The following is a 17975-nucleotide window of genomic DNA, read 5'->3' as shown; positions in this document are numbered from 1 at the left end:
TTTTGCCACTGGAGCGAAAGTTTGTTTGTAATCAATCCCAAAGGTTTAGGTGAAACCACAAGCAACAAGCTGAGCTTTGTGTCTTTCTATTGAGCCATCAGTCTTGAGTTTAGTTTTGTTAGTTTTGTAAACCCAATGACTCCAAACTACCTTTTTTCTTGGAGGTAATTGAACGATACTCCAAGTACAATTTTCCTCCAATGCTTAAAATTCTTCAGACATGGCTTTCCTCCAGTGAAGGATGAGATTGGCTTCTTGAAAAGTGTTAGGCTTTACAAGATTTGAGACTGCAGTAAGAAATGCCACATGAGAATTTGAAAAACTGTGATTACTTAATTACTTCAGAGATGGGATGTCTATAAGCCTAAGTAACGTAGTCTAAAAACTTGGCAGAAGCCTTCCTTTCTCGAGGTGGATTCCTCCTAACATCTTGAGAAGGTTGGTGAGTGAAGGGTTGAGGTGTAGCCTCAAGATCACCATTTCCTTGTGAGTTGGGTTGAGAAACTGTTGAAGTTGTGGTTTCCAACATGACTTATTGCTTTTGACTGTCATTGCCCTTTAAGGAATGATCATGACTCAAAAGCTCAGTGTATATAGGCAATGAAAACAAGTCACACAAGAGCTCCCCCTCACATGAAGTATGACCCTTTTTAAAGAATGGAGTCTCATCTTCAAAGCAAACATCTCTGGATACAACACACTTGTTAGTGATATGATTAAAACATTTATATCCCTTTTGAGTGGAGGAGTATCACATGAGCACGCATTTGACTGCCCTAACATCCAATTTGTCATGATGTTGAGTTTGCACATGTACAAAACTAGTGCAACCAAAAACTTTCAAGTGTGACAGGTTTATTGGTCTGTCTTTAAGGGTTTCATATGGTAATCTGAAACCTAGAACACGAAAGCATATAACCAAAAACTTTTGGGTACATTCATTTGCAACATGAGTGCCCAAGTCTTCTCAAGTAGATCCCTATTCTTCCTCTCGGCTATCCCATTTTGTTGTGGGGTTCCCACATAACTTGTTTGGTGAATAATTCCTTGTGACCTCAAGTATTGAGTCATGATATTGGATAAGAACTCAATGTCATTGTCTGGTCTCAAGGTTTTAATAGTTGGGTGAAATCGTGTTACAACCAACTTATGAAAATCTTTAAAAAATAGTTGGAACTTCACTTTTAGATTTCATGAGATAAAGGAAAGTGATTTGAGTGTAATCATCCACAAATATGACAAAATACTTGTAACCCTCTATTGATTCAAAAGTAGGACCTCATACATCATTGTGTACCATTTCAAATGGTGTACTAGACTTGGACATTGAAGAACCAAAAGGCAGCCTAGCAAATTTGGAAAAATGACAGGTATTGCACTTAAAAGATGGGTGACAAAACATGGGAAATAGTTTTGCAAAATAACTTCGGATGGATGAGCTAGTCTTTGATGCCAAAGTTGTTGATCCTGGGGTTTACTTGAGTTTGCTTGAAGAGCTTTAGGAAGATGGAACTTCTTGCAAAAATAATACAAGCCATTTAGAAAGAAACCTTCACCAATCATCTTCTTAGTGATACAATCCTGAAATGCCACATTAGTTGGTGAGAAAGTGGCAGTGCATTTTAAGGTAGAAGTGAGTTGCCCTATAGAGAGTAATTTAAAGGGAAACAATGGAACATATAAAGCACTAGACTCGATGTTTTTTTACATCAAATTTAATTTTCCTCTACCCATCACCGAGACATTTTTTTTCCATTTGCAATGGACACTTGAGAAAGTTTTAAAAAATGATGAAAGTCATGCAAGTTTGAAACTTTATTTGTCATGTGATCAGTGGCACCTAAGTCAATTATCCAATAATCAAGTTCAACACTAGTTTGAAGTGCAGTGGAGAAAGCATTGAAGATGCCTGAAGCTTTATCATGATGAATATGGTCATGGTCAGCAAAGAACCCAGCAAACTGACCAAGAAGTGTAGTGTGGTTATCACTGTCCACCTTAGGAGTTGGTACAACCTCTCCATGTCTTTTGCTTTGAAGATACACTGCAAACTCGTTGATAAGAGACAAGAGGTTGGCAGTGAAGTCAACTGAGCCATGGTTGAGCGAGCTCGAGGCATGATTCGCAGCATGTTGTGCTTTGTAGAAGGTTATCTGTGATGCTCTGGGAATGATTGACCTAATATTCTTATTGAACTTAGGTTTCAACTCTAGATGTAGTTCCCAGCACCTTTCTTCCACATATCCTATAGTATTGCAATATTTGCACTTTAAGTGTGGATTCCCCTTGTACACCTTGTTGTCAATTTGCCTATAGTTTGCAGCATACCCTCGAGCCTCAGGCAGTTTGTAGCTTGACTCTTGATTCATCACCATTCTTCTTGCTTCTTCACATTGCACAATAGCACAAACATTCTGAAAAGATGGCAGCTCCATGCTCATTAAAATGTGACTTATGAGATCTTCATACTCAGAGCTTAAGCTTCCTAACAACTGATATATCTTATCTTCCTCAGCATGTTTGAGAAGAATAGTTGGATCAGTGGTATGAGGAAGATATACATTTAGCCCATTCCACATGGTTTTAAGGACACCAAGGTGTTGAACAAAGGTCATTCCTTCTTGTTGAATACCTGCAATATCTTTCTTCAACTGGAACACACGAGCATAATTATTCTGGTTCCCATACATGTCCTTCACATACTTCCATAGATCTTGTGAAGATTTAGAGTAGCTAAAGATCTCAACCACATGCTTCTCCATGTTGTTGAGTAACAAAGACATGACCAGTTAGTCCTTGCACAACCATGCTTCGTATGCTTGGGTAGAAGACTCAGGTGCTTCAACTCCTCCATTGGTGAACCATAGCTTTCCTCTTCCACCGAGAGCAAGAGACACTGCTCTAGACCAGAAGAGATAGTTGAATTCATTTAACAAAACTAAGCATAAACGCTAATTCATATTTATCTCAGTATCTGGAACAAAAGAGGAAGAACTTTGTGTGTTTTCTCCCCCAAGGTTTACTGAGCTTTCTTCAACCATTACTGGAGCTTGAAGATGAACAACAGCAAAAAAAGTATGTTCAGGTGGATTGCCAAACTTATGACTAGACATAGATTCAGAACGCACTCCGTAAAGGTCTACCATGCAGCCACTTAACGTAGTTACCACTGTTGTAGCTTCTCTAAGTATAGACTTCCACAATTTATATTTACATACTCTTTAAGTCTAATTTCTTCATTAGTTTTCTTCTCCCGCTGTTGAACAATACTAAGATCCTTATAATTTAAGAAGTAACTCAGTAGAGAGAGACAGAAAGAGGGAAAAATTAGAAGGAATAAATAGGGCTTGGAATTTTGGATGTCGAAGAGGCGCTTATAGGTCTGTTCATTTGATTGAAAAATCGGAAAGGGCAAGCTCGATGTCCGGACTCATTCTACCGCGCGCCATCTACCCTTGGGCTGATGAGCTACTAGACTTTATGGTACGTCCAAGAATGCTTGATTATAAGCACTTATGTTTATGATTGTTTTTGTTGCAAGTGCTTCGGTTATAAGCACAAACACAAGAATTATTGAAAATCAAAGCGTTGAGAACGAGATATTTTGGATGCGGTCCCTAATCCTTAACATTCTTTAATTAAAACCTTAATAGTATTCAAAGTTTGATCAAAGTCCCTTGACTTTGTACACCTCATTATATTAATATTAATATTAATATGTTTATAGTTTTGACATTAATTGTTTGATATTTTATGAGATTTATAATCCTATACATTTAAAATCCCTCATTATAATACTATTAGAAAAAGTTACAATAAAAAAATTCAAACATTTTGATTTAATAAATGGATAAAAACTATGTAAAAATAAGAAATAATAAATGGCAAACGAATGTATCCATAGTGTTAAAAAAAATTGGTACATTTTACAAAAAAATAGGTACATTTCAAATATAACAAAGTGGTATATTAATAAAGAAGAATGGGTACATTATGAATAAATTAGGGTACAGATAAAAGATTAAAAAATTATGAGTACAAATGAATTTAAAAAAAATATAGGTGCTAAAAGAAATTAATACATGAGTACAAAATAAAACTAAAAAGAAAATGCTACAAATTTAAAAAAAAAATGTTGCAAATTAAAAGTGGGTACAAACTAAAAATATAAATATATGATACAAAGTTTAGGCATAAAACATAAATATACCATATGTAATTTTTCTATCATTGATTAAATATACAATGTCACGTGACGGTATACACATGAGTACAAACACAAATAAAACTTGAAAAAATTGGGCACAAAAAGAAGCTAATATATGGGTACAAATTAAAAAAGAAAAGAAAATTGGTACAAATTAAAAAATATTTGCAAATTAAAAATAGCTACAAACTAAAAATAAAAATATATGATAAAAAATTTAGCCATAAAAATATTTAAAAATAATGAATATATTTTATTATTCAAATAATAAAAATATTTTAACACTAAATGAATATATTTAAAAATAAAAATATTTTATTATTCAAATAATTAATGATGTTATTAATACCCAATGACCTTGATCAAAAATTGAAAATAAATCAGATTTTAATCAATGGAGTAACAAAAAGAATGATATGAACCTAATTATCCGTTGAGAACTATTGAAAAACACAAGAATTTCACATCAGAAAATTAAATAAACTATGTATGACTAGAATTCAGTGGTTTCACTTTTAATTAGATTAAGCCCTTTTAGGATAAAATTCTCGCACATTTGTGTTGAGCAAGTTATTAGATACAAATTGGCAACAAATTTATGATAAAACTCTCACTCATGTGTGTTGTGTAAACGATAAAATACAAATTAGCTGACAATATTCATGCGTTTATTAATGGATTGTTGACTTGTTGGCATGTCTCTCTGAATCAATGTCAAATAAGTCCATGAACATCAACATCCTTCTACTTCTTGGCAATGTGTGTCAGTATAACTTTCACCAATTACTCATTCATCTTGAGATCTTTAATCCAATGAAGTTGCAATTTTACTTGAAGAACATGGGCAAACAAGAAATTGGCATGCTTTTTACTACTGTGGGAGTAATCGACTCAATAAGGGCATGCTCGATACATGGGGTGGGCTTGACTTGGACCAATTGTAAGAATGGACATAGGTTGGGTTAGTTCTAATCAGACATCTTATTTTAAATGACCTAAAATAAGCCCACATAAGGAATGTATAATTCTTGCTTGTCCAATTGTTAATTAACCTCGTGTTCTGTTCAAACTAAGATTAGTATTTAATAACTCAATCCAGTCTTAATCCAATCAATTAAACGCTCCTTGTAGAAATACAGAAGATTAGCTAGTTTTCCCTTTTTGGGTTTTAGAGAATATGCGAGTATGGAGATGGAGAATACCAACATTGCTTCCCTGTCAAACCAAAAGAAGCAATCGATGGTAGGCATGGAAAGAGAGTCAAATAATCGCATCAAACAAGTGGGAATTAAACTTTTTGATGATAGCAATACGTTTGTTGCTTTGGAGGCTCCGTTGGCTTTCAACTCTCATAATTTTGTCCACTGGTATCTTTTTAGATGGTCCCAAATCATCCATGGAAGTATCTCATAAAGCAAAAAGAAGGAAAAAAATAACATGGGTTTGTTTGAGAAGTCTAGATTTTGGACATCTGAATCTCACCCGAAAGTGTAGATTTTTGTTCTCTTTTGCTTTCCATAGAGTATATTGTTTGAGAAGTTAATCTCTCTTAATTACAAATCATATTCGTTAAAATCACAAAACGAATAAATTTTGCACACATGAAATAAGATTTGTGTGCCAAAAGGAACGACTATTTACATGAGCAAAGTAATTTTCAGATATTTTCCTAAAAACATGTGCCATCTCTAGCGGTAGAGGGCTAAAGAGTGTGAAGCACTATGTTTTGACCCTTGTTGAAGATGGCAAAGTTTTTGACATTTCGATTGGCTTGGACATTCAATTTTTACTTTGAAATGGAGTTTTTCAAGTTTTTATGTTATTGGTTATTCAGTTTCAAAGAATATATTGGTGTTTAATTTAGTACCAAATAAACCAACGGTTATTTGTCCAATATGTTTTCAAAACTAATTTTGAGGTGGATGTTTTCATCAAAGCTTCCTATTTATATTTTGATGCCCATCTCGTACATTACTTGTTTTTGGTAGTTTGATACCTTTGACGGCAGTTGCCCTCCAAGTTTTTCGTTGTAATTTTGTTAGTATATTGAAAGAAAACCAATGTTCATATCTTGTGTGTAACGAGAACAAATATGACACAACAATTTAGTGTAAATAGCTCACACAGTCGGATTACTACCAAGATCACAAGTCTAAACATAATGCTTCGGACCCAAACCTTTGGATTCCTATTTCGAACTTGAACTATGGGTTTTGAGGCCTAAACCTAAAAATCTTAACCAATTCCGAACTAAGGTTCAAGTTTTAAGGCCGAGGTCCATGCCCCAAGTTAGGGGTGGGCTAGGAAAATCGAAAACCATAGAAAAAAATGGGACCAAACACCTAACCAAAACAGAAAAAGAAAAAGAAAAACTCAAACCGATTGAAAACCAAATCGAAATTTAAAAAAAAAAATCAAATCGAAAACTATTGGTTTGGTTTCAATTTTGATGGTTAAAAAACTTGAACCAAGTAAAACCGAACTCATCTCTACCCCAAGCATTAAGTTCATTGTCATTGCTGACTTATAATTAATTATAACAACAGATAAATAACTAATTTTCAACCGTTGATCTTTCTGGTAATAAAAATAATAATAATCTGATAGAGGTGATAATGTGCTAATATACACCTTTGACCCAAATTATACCATGTATAATACATTAACAAAAATTAATTTATTAATTTTGTTTCAAAATCCGAATTGAATACAGAGCAAACACATTACCTAGAATAACACAACAGTTCTATTCAATATTGGGCACTAAATCATGGACGGATCCCTTTCTGCCTAATCTACCTAGTTCGGGATTCGGACCATTGAAATTTGATTCAACAGCTACAAATATGGGATCATTTAAAAATGATAATAACTGTAACCGTTTGATCAAATTTTAATGATCCAGATCACCAACTAACTGGATTAGGTGGAAAGAAATCTCAGGGATCCGCCTTTCCCAAAATCATGGTTTTCATCCTTATCTTCTGTCAATTGTTTGTAGGCGCGTACGGTTGCAGTGAGCAAATGGGAGTGCGTCGCCAATGCGACCAATCAGAAGACCAAAAACCAAACCCTAAGAAACTCCGAAGAAACGCAACAAAAACGTTTCGGAGAAAGTTCAAACGGCCGAGAGAGACTCAGTAGTCTCAAAAGGCAGCAAAAGAACAAAAAACCCATCCAAAAATATCAATGTCCCCAAAACCCCACTCCATCTCCCTCTCTCAGGCATGTCAATTCCAAACCCACCTCCCTCTCTCTCACTCTCTCTCTCTCTCTCTCTCTCTGTTATATCAAATCTATACATACAGGCGTTATGCAATAAGAATCTAAGGAAAAAAAAAAACTTCGCATATTCTTTTGGGAATTTTTTTCCTTTTTGAATACAGATATCTGCATTTGTTTGAATATATTTATATTGATACTGATAAGGAAAAGCTTGGCATTTGAATCACAGTCTCTGAAGAAGGAGAAGAAGTACAGTGGAGGTGGGGTTTTGGGGGATGTGTACGGTATGGCCATACTTCCCAAAGAGCTTGAGCTCGAGAAGGAGGCTGCCCACCCGAAATTCGAGCTCCGATTTCAGCTCCCTGACCTCTCCCAACCCCTCAGAGTAAGCCCCCCAACTTCTTTTTTTAACTTCTCTTAATTATAACCTTAAGGGGAAATTGATATGCTTTAATTCTTATTTGTCTGTTTGGTTGCTGAGAAAATGGCATAAAAGCAAGGGAAATGGGGCTATATGGATAATTATTGTTCAGAAACCAGAACCCTTTTGAGGAATTTGGCCCATTTACCTTTTTTGATGTTTAATTGTTGTGTCTCCGACATGAGTAACACCTATTTCTGAAAAGCTCGAATATTGGAAAAAAAATTGAACTTTTGGGATTGGCTGTTAAATAGAATTTGTATTGTTTTATTTGGGTGCATTCTTTTCTGTGGGTATTTTTATTTTAGGGGCCTAAAGAAAGATAACATACTATTTGGCCTTTGGTATCACAAAAAATGTGCCTTGATGTGCTTCAGGATTTCTCGAGGACAAGGGAAGTTAGAGAGTTCCTAAGCGGGGCTTTAGCAGGGGCAATGACCAAAGCTGTTCTTGCTCCTCTTGAGACCATAAGGTTAGTGGTTGCTGTTTCACCCTCTTGAAAATGTTATCACCAGTCATTGTATTTGATGCTTTGTCTTTATATAAGCATATATGATTACACGAAGGACTAAATTGGTAAGCGAAGAAGTGTTTAGCTACTCGAAATTAGCTCATTTAACAATGAAAGTCCCGAAGACAACAATGTGGGTTTATATTTGGTGTATGTAGACTCCGTACATAGAGCACTTATCCTGCGTTTTCCATTTCTAGTCGATTAATTATAATCAGCAATGTCAGCCCAAATGACATTGGTAATTGATTCACAGCAATGATTTTGCACCATCATTTGTTGGTCAGCCTACTTAATTGCATTGGATATACAAATACTTCTGAATGTATAAATACTATCTTCACTAACAAGTTACTGAGATGTAATGGAGATGGATGGAAATAGTCTTGTTTTAGTTCAAAAAACGGAAAAGATTTTGTTATGAAGCGATGCTAACGTGATATGTTTAATTCCACTCCCCATGTATGAATTTCAATGTTGTAGTGTTAAATCAAGTTTATGTGAGAATGGCTGAGCTACCAAGTATTAACTGTAATAAAAAAAAATTTGGACAAATTTTTTTATTTTCTTCTATCAAGATGTTACAGTTTTGGAAAAAGTCTAGGGAAGTAGAGGATTATTTTGTAAGTGTTGATACATGATCATAGTTTGTTGGATTTGATATGTGCAGGACCAGAATGGTAGTTGGTGTCGGATCTAGACACATTTCTGGCAGTTTCTTAGAGGTCATTGAGAAGCAGGGATGGCAAGGACTGTGGGCTGGAAATGCGGTCAACATGCTTCGCATAATCCCCACACAAGCTATTGAGTTTGGAACATTTGAGTGTGTTAAACGAGCAATGACATCAACACAAGAAAAGTGGAAGCAGGGTGAATCCCCAAAGGTGCAAATTGGTCCTGTAACCTTGAACTTCTCTATCTCCTGGATTTCCCCTGTCGCTGTGGCCGGTGCTGCTGCCGGAGTTGTTAGCACACTTGTATGTCATCCCCTTGAAGTTCTGAAGGTATGGGTACACATGAGGATATAAATTTAGTCTAGCCTGCTCTGCTTTCTATCTTGTCTGATGACTATGTTATCTATCTAATCTTCCGTGTTTCATTTATATGTGTGGTTTTCTTGTGTGTTCACGTGGAAATATATTCTGCATTTTTATATCCTCTTGGATTATATCTCCTTTTGATTTCACTGTATGATGATTTCAGTTAGGAACTATTTATGTTTGACCCTTTCTTGGTATTTAACTATATATTGTTTCTTTCTTCTAATTTCTTACGACAGGATCGGCTGACTGTGTCTCCTGAGGCGTATCCCAGTTTAAGCATTGCAATCAGCAAGATTTATAAGGAGGGTGGGATTGCTGCATGCTATTCTGGTCTTTCACCTACACTTATTGGGATGCTTCCTTACAGTACATGTTACTATTTCATGTATGAGAAAGTGAAGAAATCCTACTGCCGAGCAAAGAATAAAGAGTCTCTCAACCGTCCTGAGATGCTACTGGTTGGAGCACTTGCAGGTAAGAAACTTGGCCTTGGTTACGTAAACCAAATTGAAAAGATAGTGCACACTCTTTACCTGTCTTTTTCTTTCCCGGTTTAAATCTTGTTTCAGGTTTGATTAGTTTTTGGACATTTTTGGATCCTAACTCCTACGTCATAGTCCATTTTTCAAAGAATAATATGTCTCAAGTCATGAAGATTATTGAAGCATTTTCTTTTTGCTTTCTATTTTAGTATGTTGCCTAGCGACGGCAGATAACCTTTTATTCATCAGTTTAGTAAACATGCATTCTGTGGAAAAACTTTTCTTAATGTCAGTGTGATACAACAATTCATGTAATAGAATAGTTATCCTGATTTGCTTGGACTACATATCTACTATTGGACAATGAAGATGTATTTCACCAACTTTAGTCTGATAAAGTCTCATATCTTCCACCTCTCGGACACGAAATGTGAATGAACTGCATAATTAGGGAAGTAGACGGAGATTGTGTAATACACATGTCAATTTTGTAACTTGTATGCAGAACTGTGAAACTTCGGGTCTCTTTTGCACAGTGAATTTTTTTCTTCTCTTTTAAGGTTTTTGGAGCCTGAATGATTGGATGGATAATTTTCTTCACTGATTATAGGATCATATCCTGACCACTTGATTATGTAATACTTACTAAAACATGGCTAGGTTTTACGGCTAGCACAATCAGCTTTCCGTTGGAGGTGGCCAGGAAACGGCTGATGGTTGGAGCTTTGCAAGGCAAGTGCCCACCACACATGGCAGCAGCACTTTCAGAAGTCATCCGGGAAGAAGGTTTGCGGGGACTTTACAGAGGGTGGGGTGCAAGCTGCTTGAAGGTCATGCCATCTTCCGGCATCACCTGGATGTTTTACGAAGCTTGGAAGGACATATTGCTTGTTCAGAGACATACCTTATAAGCTGTAACAAGCTCAAGCAAGATTTCACATAGGATCATAGTTTAAACTCACATTGGGATCTATACTGGTGTAAATTACCAGGCCGGAGGTGTCAACTAATTCGTTGAAGTTACGTCTAGGTTGTTTTACACAGGCCTTGTTTGGTTGATCTTGCATCCGTTGAGAGTTTTACTTTCTTTTTCTTCTGTTTTCGGTTTCCGGTGGGCTGGTTTCCCCTTGTTTTTTGATCAAACTGTCACTTGAGCTTCATTTATGTGCCTTACAAGGAATATGTACTGATGAATGTGTTGTACCATGACAAAATAGTGTCTTTTTATCAATATATATTTTTGCCTTGTTGGTTCAAATTTCGCCCAATTCCTCCCTGATTTTGTACCTCATTGTTAATTTTCCGGCTTAATTAGAATAATAGTGTTTGTGGTGATACGGTAGGTCGGAGATAATCCATGTGGTAACAAAATTAGAATTTAAATCCTTCGTGGTGAATTTTGTTAGGATTTTGACTTAAAATTGAAGTCTCATCAACTCTCTGTTAATTGTTAGCACGTGTTGCTCAGACACGAAAGCAGCCTCACGTGCTAACAATTAACGATGACAATTACAATTTATTTTACATTGGGGGATTGTAATGGATAGTTGGTGATGCCAGTCTCTTGACTGCTGCTGTGTTGTTTGTTTTCCTACTTTGTTTTCTTTTCATGTGTCGTTGTGCTTTATCAGTGTAATTGGGTGGATAGATGGCTCCCCTCCATTCCATTGGGTAGACCATCCCCATTGGGCTCGGTTCAAGTTTTGAAAAATCTAAAAGTGAAGTTGCTAATTTGTCTTGAGAGCGGGGAGTGGGATATTGATTTTTTAAAACCTTTCTTGGCGGAATCGGAGTTTGAGGCAATATTGGATATGCATACTGGTGATCCGATGCTCAAGGACATATTGGTTTTGCCTTATGATAAGAGGGGGTCTTATTCTCTTATTCTGTCAAATCAGGTTATTATTGGAGTCTCACTCGAAATATTGAACGAAGCCTTCGACCAAACATGTTGGTCTCCATTCCTACTACCTTATGGAAGATTGTCTGGAAGTTGAAAGTACCACCAAAAATAAGAACTTTCATGTGGAGGACCCTTCATGCGGCTTTAGCTACTATGAAGAATTTATATCTTCGTAGATCTTCTCCTTCTCCCATTTGCCCTCTTTGTAACTCTCATGATGAATCCATTGAACATCTCTTTCTTTTTTGTCCGTAGGTGGAGGTGGTTTGGTTTAGGGGTATGCTGAACTTGAGACCTCATCAACTACATGTTTCAAGCTGGGCAAACAGGATGGTGCAAATGGGTGATTCGGCGATTGGGTCAATAGAGGTGAGGATTAATCGGTTATCTTATATTGCTTTCACATGCTAGCATATTTGGAAATCAAGATGTGAATTTCAATTCAACAATCAGGTTATCTACCGCAGCAGGGTTGTAGCTGCTATTTCCCGGTTGGTCTCAGTTTATCAGGAAACAATCACTAGGCCGAGTTCCCCATCTTTGCCCAATCAACCGAGTATGGATGCTAGAGTGCAGCGGTCTCCTCCGAATCAAGGAGTTATCAAGATTCATGTGGATGCTAGCTGGGAGGCAAGTGAAGGTGGGGGGTTTCATGGGGGTGGTGGCCAGGGATGAGCATGGTCGGTTTTTGGCTGCTTCTAGGCATAAAGTAAAGGCTACTGGTGCTACTATAGCGGAAGCTTAGGCCATTATGCATGGGTGTAATATGGGGGTTAGAAACGGATGGAACTCGATATGTATTGAATCGAATTCCTTCGATGCAATTTCTTGCCTGAGGGATTTGGCAAAGAAGGGCAGTTGGGATACTTTTCCCATTCTCAGGAAGTGCTATAGATTGGGAATGGCTTTTCAAGCTTGCCGCTGGTCTTGGGTCCCAAGACTGGCCAACGCGGTCGCGGGGCGTCGCGAAATTGTAGGGAAGTATGTGATCACATTTGGGTCAATAGACCCCTATCTTCCCTGGTCCATGTCTTATGCAATAATGGTCTTCCTTACCCTCCTTAATAGTTTTTTGGTAGTTTGAGAATGGACGCTTTAGCATTAGATGCGGCGTCATGGTTCCCTTGTACCTTCTTGTACTACTTTCTGGAGTATTTGCTGTTGTTTGTTTGCCTATTTGGTAGGCTTTCTTGTAACCTTTTGGCATCTTTGCCCAGATATTGCATATCTTGTTTCCAAAAAAAAAAAAAACATGTAATTGCTGCCGTTTCAAATAAATTTAGGGAACTTTAACGAAAAGCTCTCGTACTGTTTATTTTAACGAAAAACTATATTTTTACACTAAAAAGTCAATCATGGTACTATTCACTTTACCCTTTATTTTGTCCTTATCATTAAAACTCAAAATTTTCAAGCTCTTTTTATTAGTTTTTCTAAATAGTAAATTTATTTAGGATAATAAATTTATTCAGGAGAGAGAGAGACAAAGAGAAAAGGGTTAATAAGGAGAAAAACAATGAGCAAACGAGGTTAGGTCAATTAGCCAAGATAATAATTTATTCTTTACACTCGTGATCAAATTTTTGTGAACAGAAAATATGAATGAAAGGGATCATGTAAAAAGTTCTTACAACAATATAATTACACTAAAATAATGAAGAAATAAATTAGTTTGGAACCCGCCATCAATGATATTCGAATAAAAAACATCTTACTTGGAATTGAAGAGAAATACTAATATTGAGTAGGAGTAATTGTTTTTGCTCGGTCAAATGCTTTTTCATTAGTTTGTGGAAACAAATACAAAAAATCAGTCAAAATTGTTGTAATTTATTTTTTTATAAAATAAAATAAAAGAAATTGCGAAATAGCTGAACCCAGTCAAAAAACACAACCTGATGAAGAACGTGGATTTCCGATCGGAAGTAGGGAAGCCGGTGGTAGTGCTAATATGCGGAAGCTTGGTGTATTACCACTGCGCCCACCGCAACTCCAGCCTCCTCTCTCTCCTCTCCGACGTCCTCATCGTCCTCCTCTGCTCTCTCGCCATTCTCGGCCTCCTCTTTCGCCAAATGAACGTCTCGTAAGTCCTCCCAAATTCCCCATTTTGCCCCTTCCCCTTTCCCTCCCTCAGAAAATACAGGAAAGTGGTCGCCTTTTTTTTTTTTTTTTTTGTGGTTTGTTTTTCTGGGTTTTGACTTTTTGAGGAATTAGGGATTCTATGCTCTTGTTATTGGGTTGTTGGCTGAATTGGTGATTTAGGGTTTAATCTGATTTTGTTTGAAACTCAATGCAAAATTGTTTTAATTTGATTTAGTGTGATTACAAATGCTTTTGAGAAATTTGGGTTTGGTTTAGATTTTGATAGGGTTGCATTGAATGAATGCATTAGAATGTAAGTAGATTAAGTTACTACTATGATAGATGAAATTAATTAGGGGTTTCGATGTCAAATGATGATTTTACAAACTTGATACTATATTAGTGGTCGATTAGGGATTCTAATTTCTTGTTATTGGTTTGTTGGCTGATTTGGGGACCAGGTTTTATTTGGTAATGGTTGAATGTAAATGCAGATTTTGTTTTACTTAATTCAGTTTGAGTACAAATGCTTTTAGAAATTTGGGTTTCGTTTGGATTTTGTTGATCTTCTACAGTTCTACTCTCTCGGGTTGTATTGAGTGGATGCATGTGGAAATTTACATAGGTTATAGGGCATTGAGGAATTACCAGAGTTAGTACCATGATAGATGAAGTGAAAAATTGTGATTTCTTAGAAATGAACTGCTCAGTTTCAAATGCAAAACGTGTCAATAGTACCATTTTATAAGAGGATTCTATGTCAAGTGATGAGTTTACAAACTTGTTAATATTGTAGCGGTGAATGGTAATTAAAGTATCTAATTTTGCTGTTGATTAGGGTACCAGTGGATCCACTTGAGTGGCAGATTTCGCAGGACACTGCTAATAGCATTGTTGCATGGTTAGCCAATACCGTAGGAGCAGCTGAGTCTGTATTGAGGGTTGCAGCCACAGGGCATGACAAGAGGTTGTTTGTCAAGGTAAGAATACTGGATGCCTAAAGAGGATTTTTTGTTTTGATATGAGGTGTTGAAGAGCTGTATGGATGATAAATTTCAACAGCTTTTATTTAGACATATACTGCCGCTTGCTTTAAGTGTCAAGGGAGAGGAGTTAAACACCTGTTAGAACTTGGAAATTGTCGTAATTTTGATCCCTTTTGGCATATAACTACAGATGCGTGTTGTTTATCTGCACGTGTGTTTCTCATTGGGAAGACTTCGATGTTTATGTTGATGACGAATCACACACCACTTGGAGCACAATTCATAATGTACCTTTGTTTTACGACAAAGTATTCAACAAGAACAAAGTGGAAGCTAATATGTAGTTTTAGTAGAAGTACATGAGAACAAAGTTTATGTTTTTCACCAAGTACATACAGCCTTCACTATATTTTTCAATATATCAATCTATTTGTGGAACTTTAAGCCTAAGTAAGGCAGCTTGTGGTGGCAGTCCTTTGACTGACAGATCATCATGTGTAATAAAAGCAGTCTGCTGGAAGAACAATTTTGGTCTCTGCTAGTCCATCAAGCTGATTTTATTTTATATTTTTCCTTTTTGTTGGGATGGTTGCACACAGCTAACCAGATATAATGTAAATCTTTCTCCAGGTGGTGATTTGTCTCTACATGCTATCGGCTTTGGGACGGTTGATTTCAGGTCTTACAGTTGCATATGTTGGTACGTTGGTTTCTTAAATCTGTTACCTACCTCTCCGTGGCTGAGATGATTTAAAGTAGTTTGGTCTTTTGGCTTATGGTGACATGTATTGATGATTTAGTATATTATGTTTTGGGTTAAACTCTGTTTACTACACTCATGTTTCGTGGTTTTCAACATTTAGTACATCAAGTTTTTTTCGTCTTAGAGTCATACCTAAAGTGTAAATTTTGGGACAGTATCATACATCCGTTAGTCAAACTGTTAAGTCTGCCGTTAACTGATGATGTGGTGCATATGTGGACAATGACTGGACGCCACGTGTCATTAAGAGGTCCACGTGGAAATTAAAAATTAAAAAAAAAATTAATATTAAAAAAATTAATTTAAAAAAAAATAAAATATAAAAAAAAAACAAAACCCAGAACCCCTTCGTATTCCCCACCCCCACCCGACATCCCCACATCCCTCCATCCCTCCATCCCCTCCACCCGAGTTACCAACCCCATCCCCCAATTTTTCCCCCAAACCATCACCTCTTCATCTTCTCCTCTTTTCCCCCGACATCCCTCCTCTTTCTCTGCAATTTCTAGGGTAAATTTTGAGAAGGGGTTCAAAGAAAAAAAAATATTGAAACAAAGCAACCTCCCTTCTCTCCTCCTTCCTTCCTCCCTTCTCACTTCTTATTCCTTGTAAAATCCCAAAAACAAAGCAACTCTCAGACCCAGAAAACAGATTTATGCATTCTACGAAATGATCCAAACATGATATATCCGAATCAAGGAACAGAAAAATCCATCCAAAATGGCCTTTGACTTCAAAATTTACAATACCATCTCGTCGAAATCTAAGTAAGCTCAAACGCCGATTCCAAAATCTACTAAAAATGCATAATTTCTTCTTCAAAAACCATATTTCGTGAAAAAAAATTCATGAATTAAAAACTGAAAAATAACCACAAACACACACGCACACTAAAGATAACATACTGATTAACTAAACAGGCACAAAATTGAAAACCCCAATGCGAAAGCTCCGAAATTTCCAAGTAACAGCTCGAGATTTGAAGTCAACCAAACCAAACCAAGTGACTCATTACGAAAAGCTTCTAAATTCCAAAACCCCATTGACCAAAACAACTAGTCTCAAATCGTGTAAGCATTTCCTCAAAGAAAGAACAATCAAAACCCGCAAACGAACTTAGAACCCTAAACACGAAGCTCCAATGGCAGTTGTATACAGTTAATTCAACCAAATTCAAGCACTGAAAAAGAAATTGAATTCGAGCAACAGGAACCGTAATTAGACTAGCTGAGATGAAGAAATCAGTGGCAGAAAGATCTTCTTGCAGGGTTTGTCCAAGGAGGGCTCGGGCTCTGATTCCGGCCAAGTAGGCGAGCTCGGGCTCTGAGAAGCCGGGGCGCTGTTGAGGAACATCACGGCAGTGGGAAATGGGTGGTGTAGCGGAGAAGATCGGGTCGGGGTCGGGATCTCTTCAATAAACCCTAGAAATTGCAGAGAAAGAGGGAAAATGCTTTCTCTCCTCCGTATTCGAAATTGGGAAAAGATTGAATCTTTGCTGGATTGGAGAATGGAGGGAGGTATAGAAAGAGGTAGAGAGAGAGGAGAGATAGGTAGAGAGAGGGAGGGAGAATGGAGGGAGAGAGGGTGGGTAGAAGACAGGTTTCGCTTTTTTTTTTTTTTTTTTTAACCCCTTCTCAAAAAAAAATTTCACGTGGACCCTTAATGACACATGGCGCCCAATCATTGTCCACATAGATGCCAAGTCATCAGTTAATGACAGACATAACAGTTTGACTAACAGATGTATGAGACTGTCCCAAAATTTACATTTTAGGTATAACTCTGAAACAAAAAAAACTTGATGTACTAAATGTTGAAAACCACGAAACATGAGGGTAGTAAACAGTCTTTTGCCCTTATGTTTTTCTTGGCCTGGTCTGTATCTTTGTTTTGAACATCACACATGTAAAACTAACAAGAATCTGTTTGCACCTGAAACAGGCCTATGCTTGTTTTGCCTTTATATGGTTGCGGAGAACAGTGAGTCAATCAGTGCATGTTTGTCTCGATTCCTGAGGAGAACAACTGATCTAACTGAGGAAGATGTTGCCGAGAGTGATACTACGTAGTTTATGTTTTCTGATTAACTTTGTGTGCAATGAATCTCTGTATATTTCCCTGTTTGTGCGCTTGTATTTCGAGTTGCTCATTTGTACATTCTACTTCGTGTCTGACCATTTTGGTTGGCGCATTATTTTTTCCCAATAGATGCAGTGTACTGTACAAATTGTTGATTAAATGACACTATTGCTCAATAAATGCTGGTTTTTGCTACAACCTTGTGCTTTTACTTAACACAGTATTGAATCATCGAATCGGAAAAATTGAAAAAGGGCAAGGATTGGGGAAGTC

The 17975-nt window shown here is 36.8% G+C and overlaps 2 protein-coding genes across 2 annotated transcripts; both read left to right on the top strand.

Moving 5' to 3' along the window:
• Positions 1–7171: 7171 nt before the first annotated feature.
• LOC103443352 (probable mitochondrial adenine nucleotide transporter BTL1) lies at positions 7172–11147 on the top strand. The gene is made up of 6 exons (XM_008382182.4): positions 7172–7432; positions 7662–7817; positions 8231–8325; positions 9035–9368; positions 9644–9881; positions 10550–11147. The coding sequence occupies exons 1-6, from the start codon at positions 7397–7399 to the stop codon at positions 10798–10800; spliced, it is 1110 nt and encodes a 369-aa protein (XP_008380404.3). The 5' UTR covers positions 7172–7396; the 3' UTR covers positions 10801–11147.
• A 2417-nt stretch (positions 11148–13564) lies between these two features.
• LOC103429283 (reticulon-like protein B22) lies at positions 13565–17900 on the top strand. Its single transcript, XM_008367425.4, has 4 exons — positions 13565–13875; positions 14713–14854; positions 15491–15560; positions 17565–17900. Exons 1-4 carry the CDS (start codon positions 13691–13693, stop codon positions 17690–17692), a joined length of 525 nt encoding a protein of 174 aa, XP_008365647.3. The 5' UTR covers positions 13565–13690; the 3' UTR covers positions 17693–17900.
• Positions 17901–17975: the final 75 nt, after the last annotated feature.

Source organism: Malus domestica, chromosome 09, assembly GCF_042453785.1.
Source record: "Malus domestica chromosome 09, GDT2T_hap1".
Taxonomy (NCBI): Eukaryota; Viridiplantae; Streptophyta; class Magnoliopsida; order Rosales; family Rosaceae; genus Malus; species Malus domestica.
This window is presented reverse-complemented; position numbering and strand designations above follow the sequence as displayed.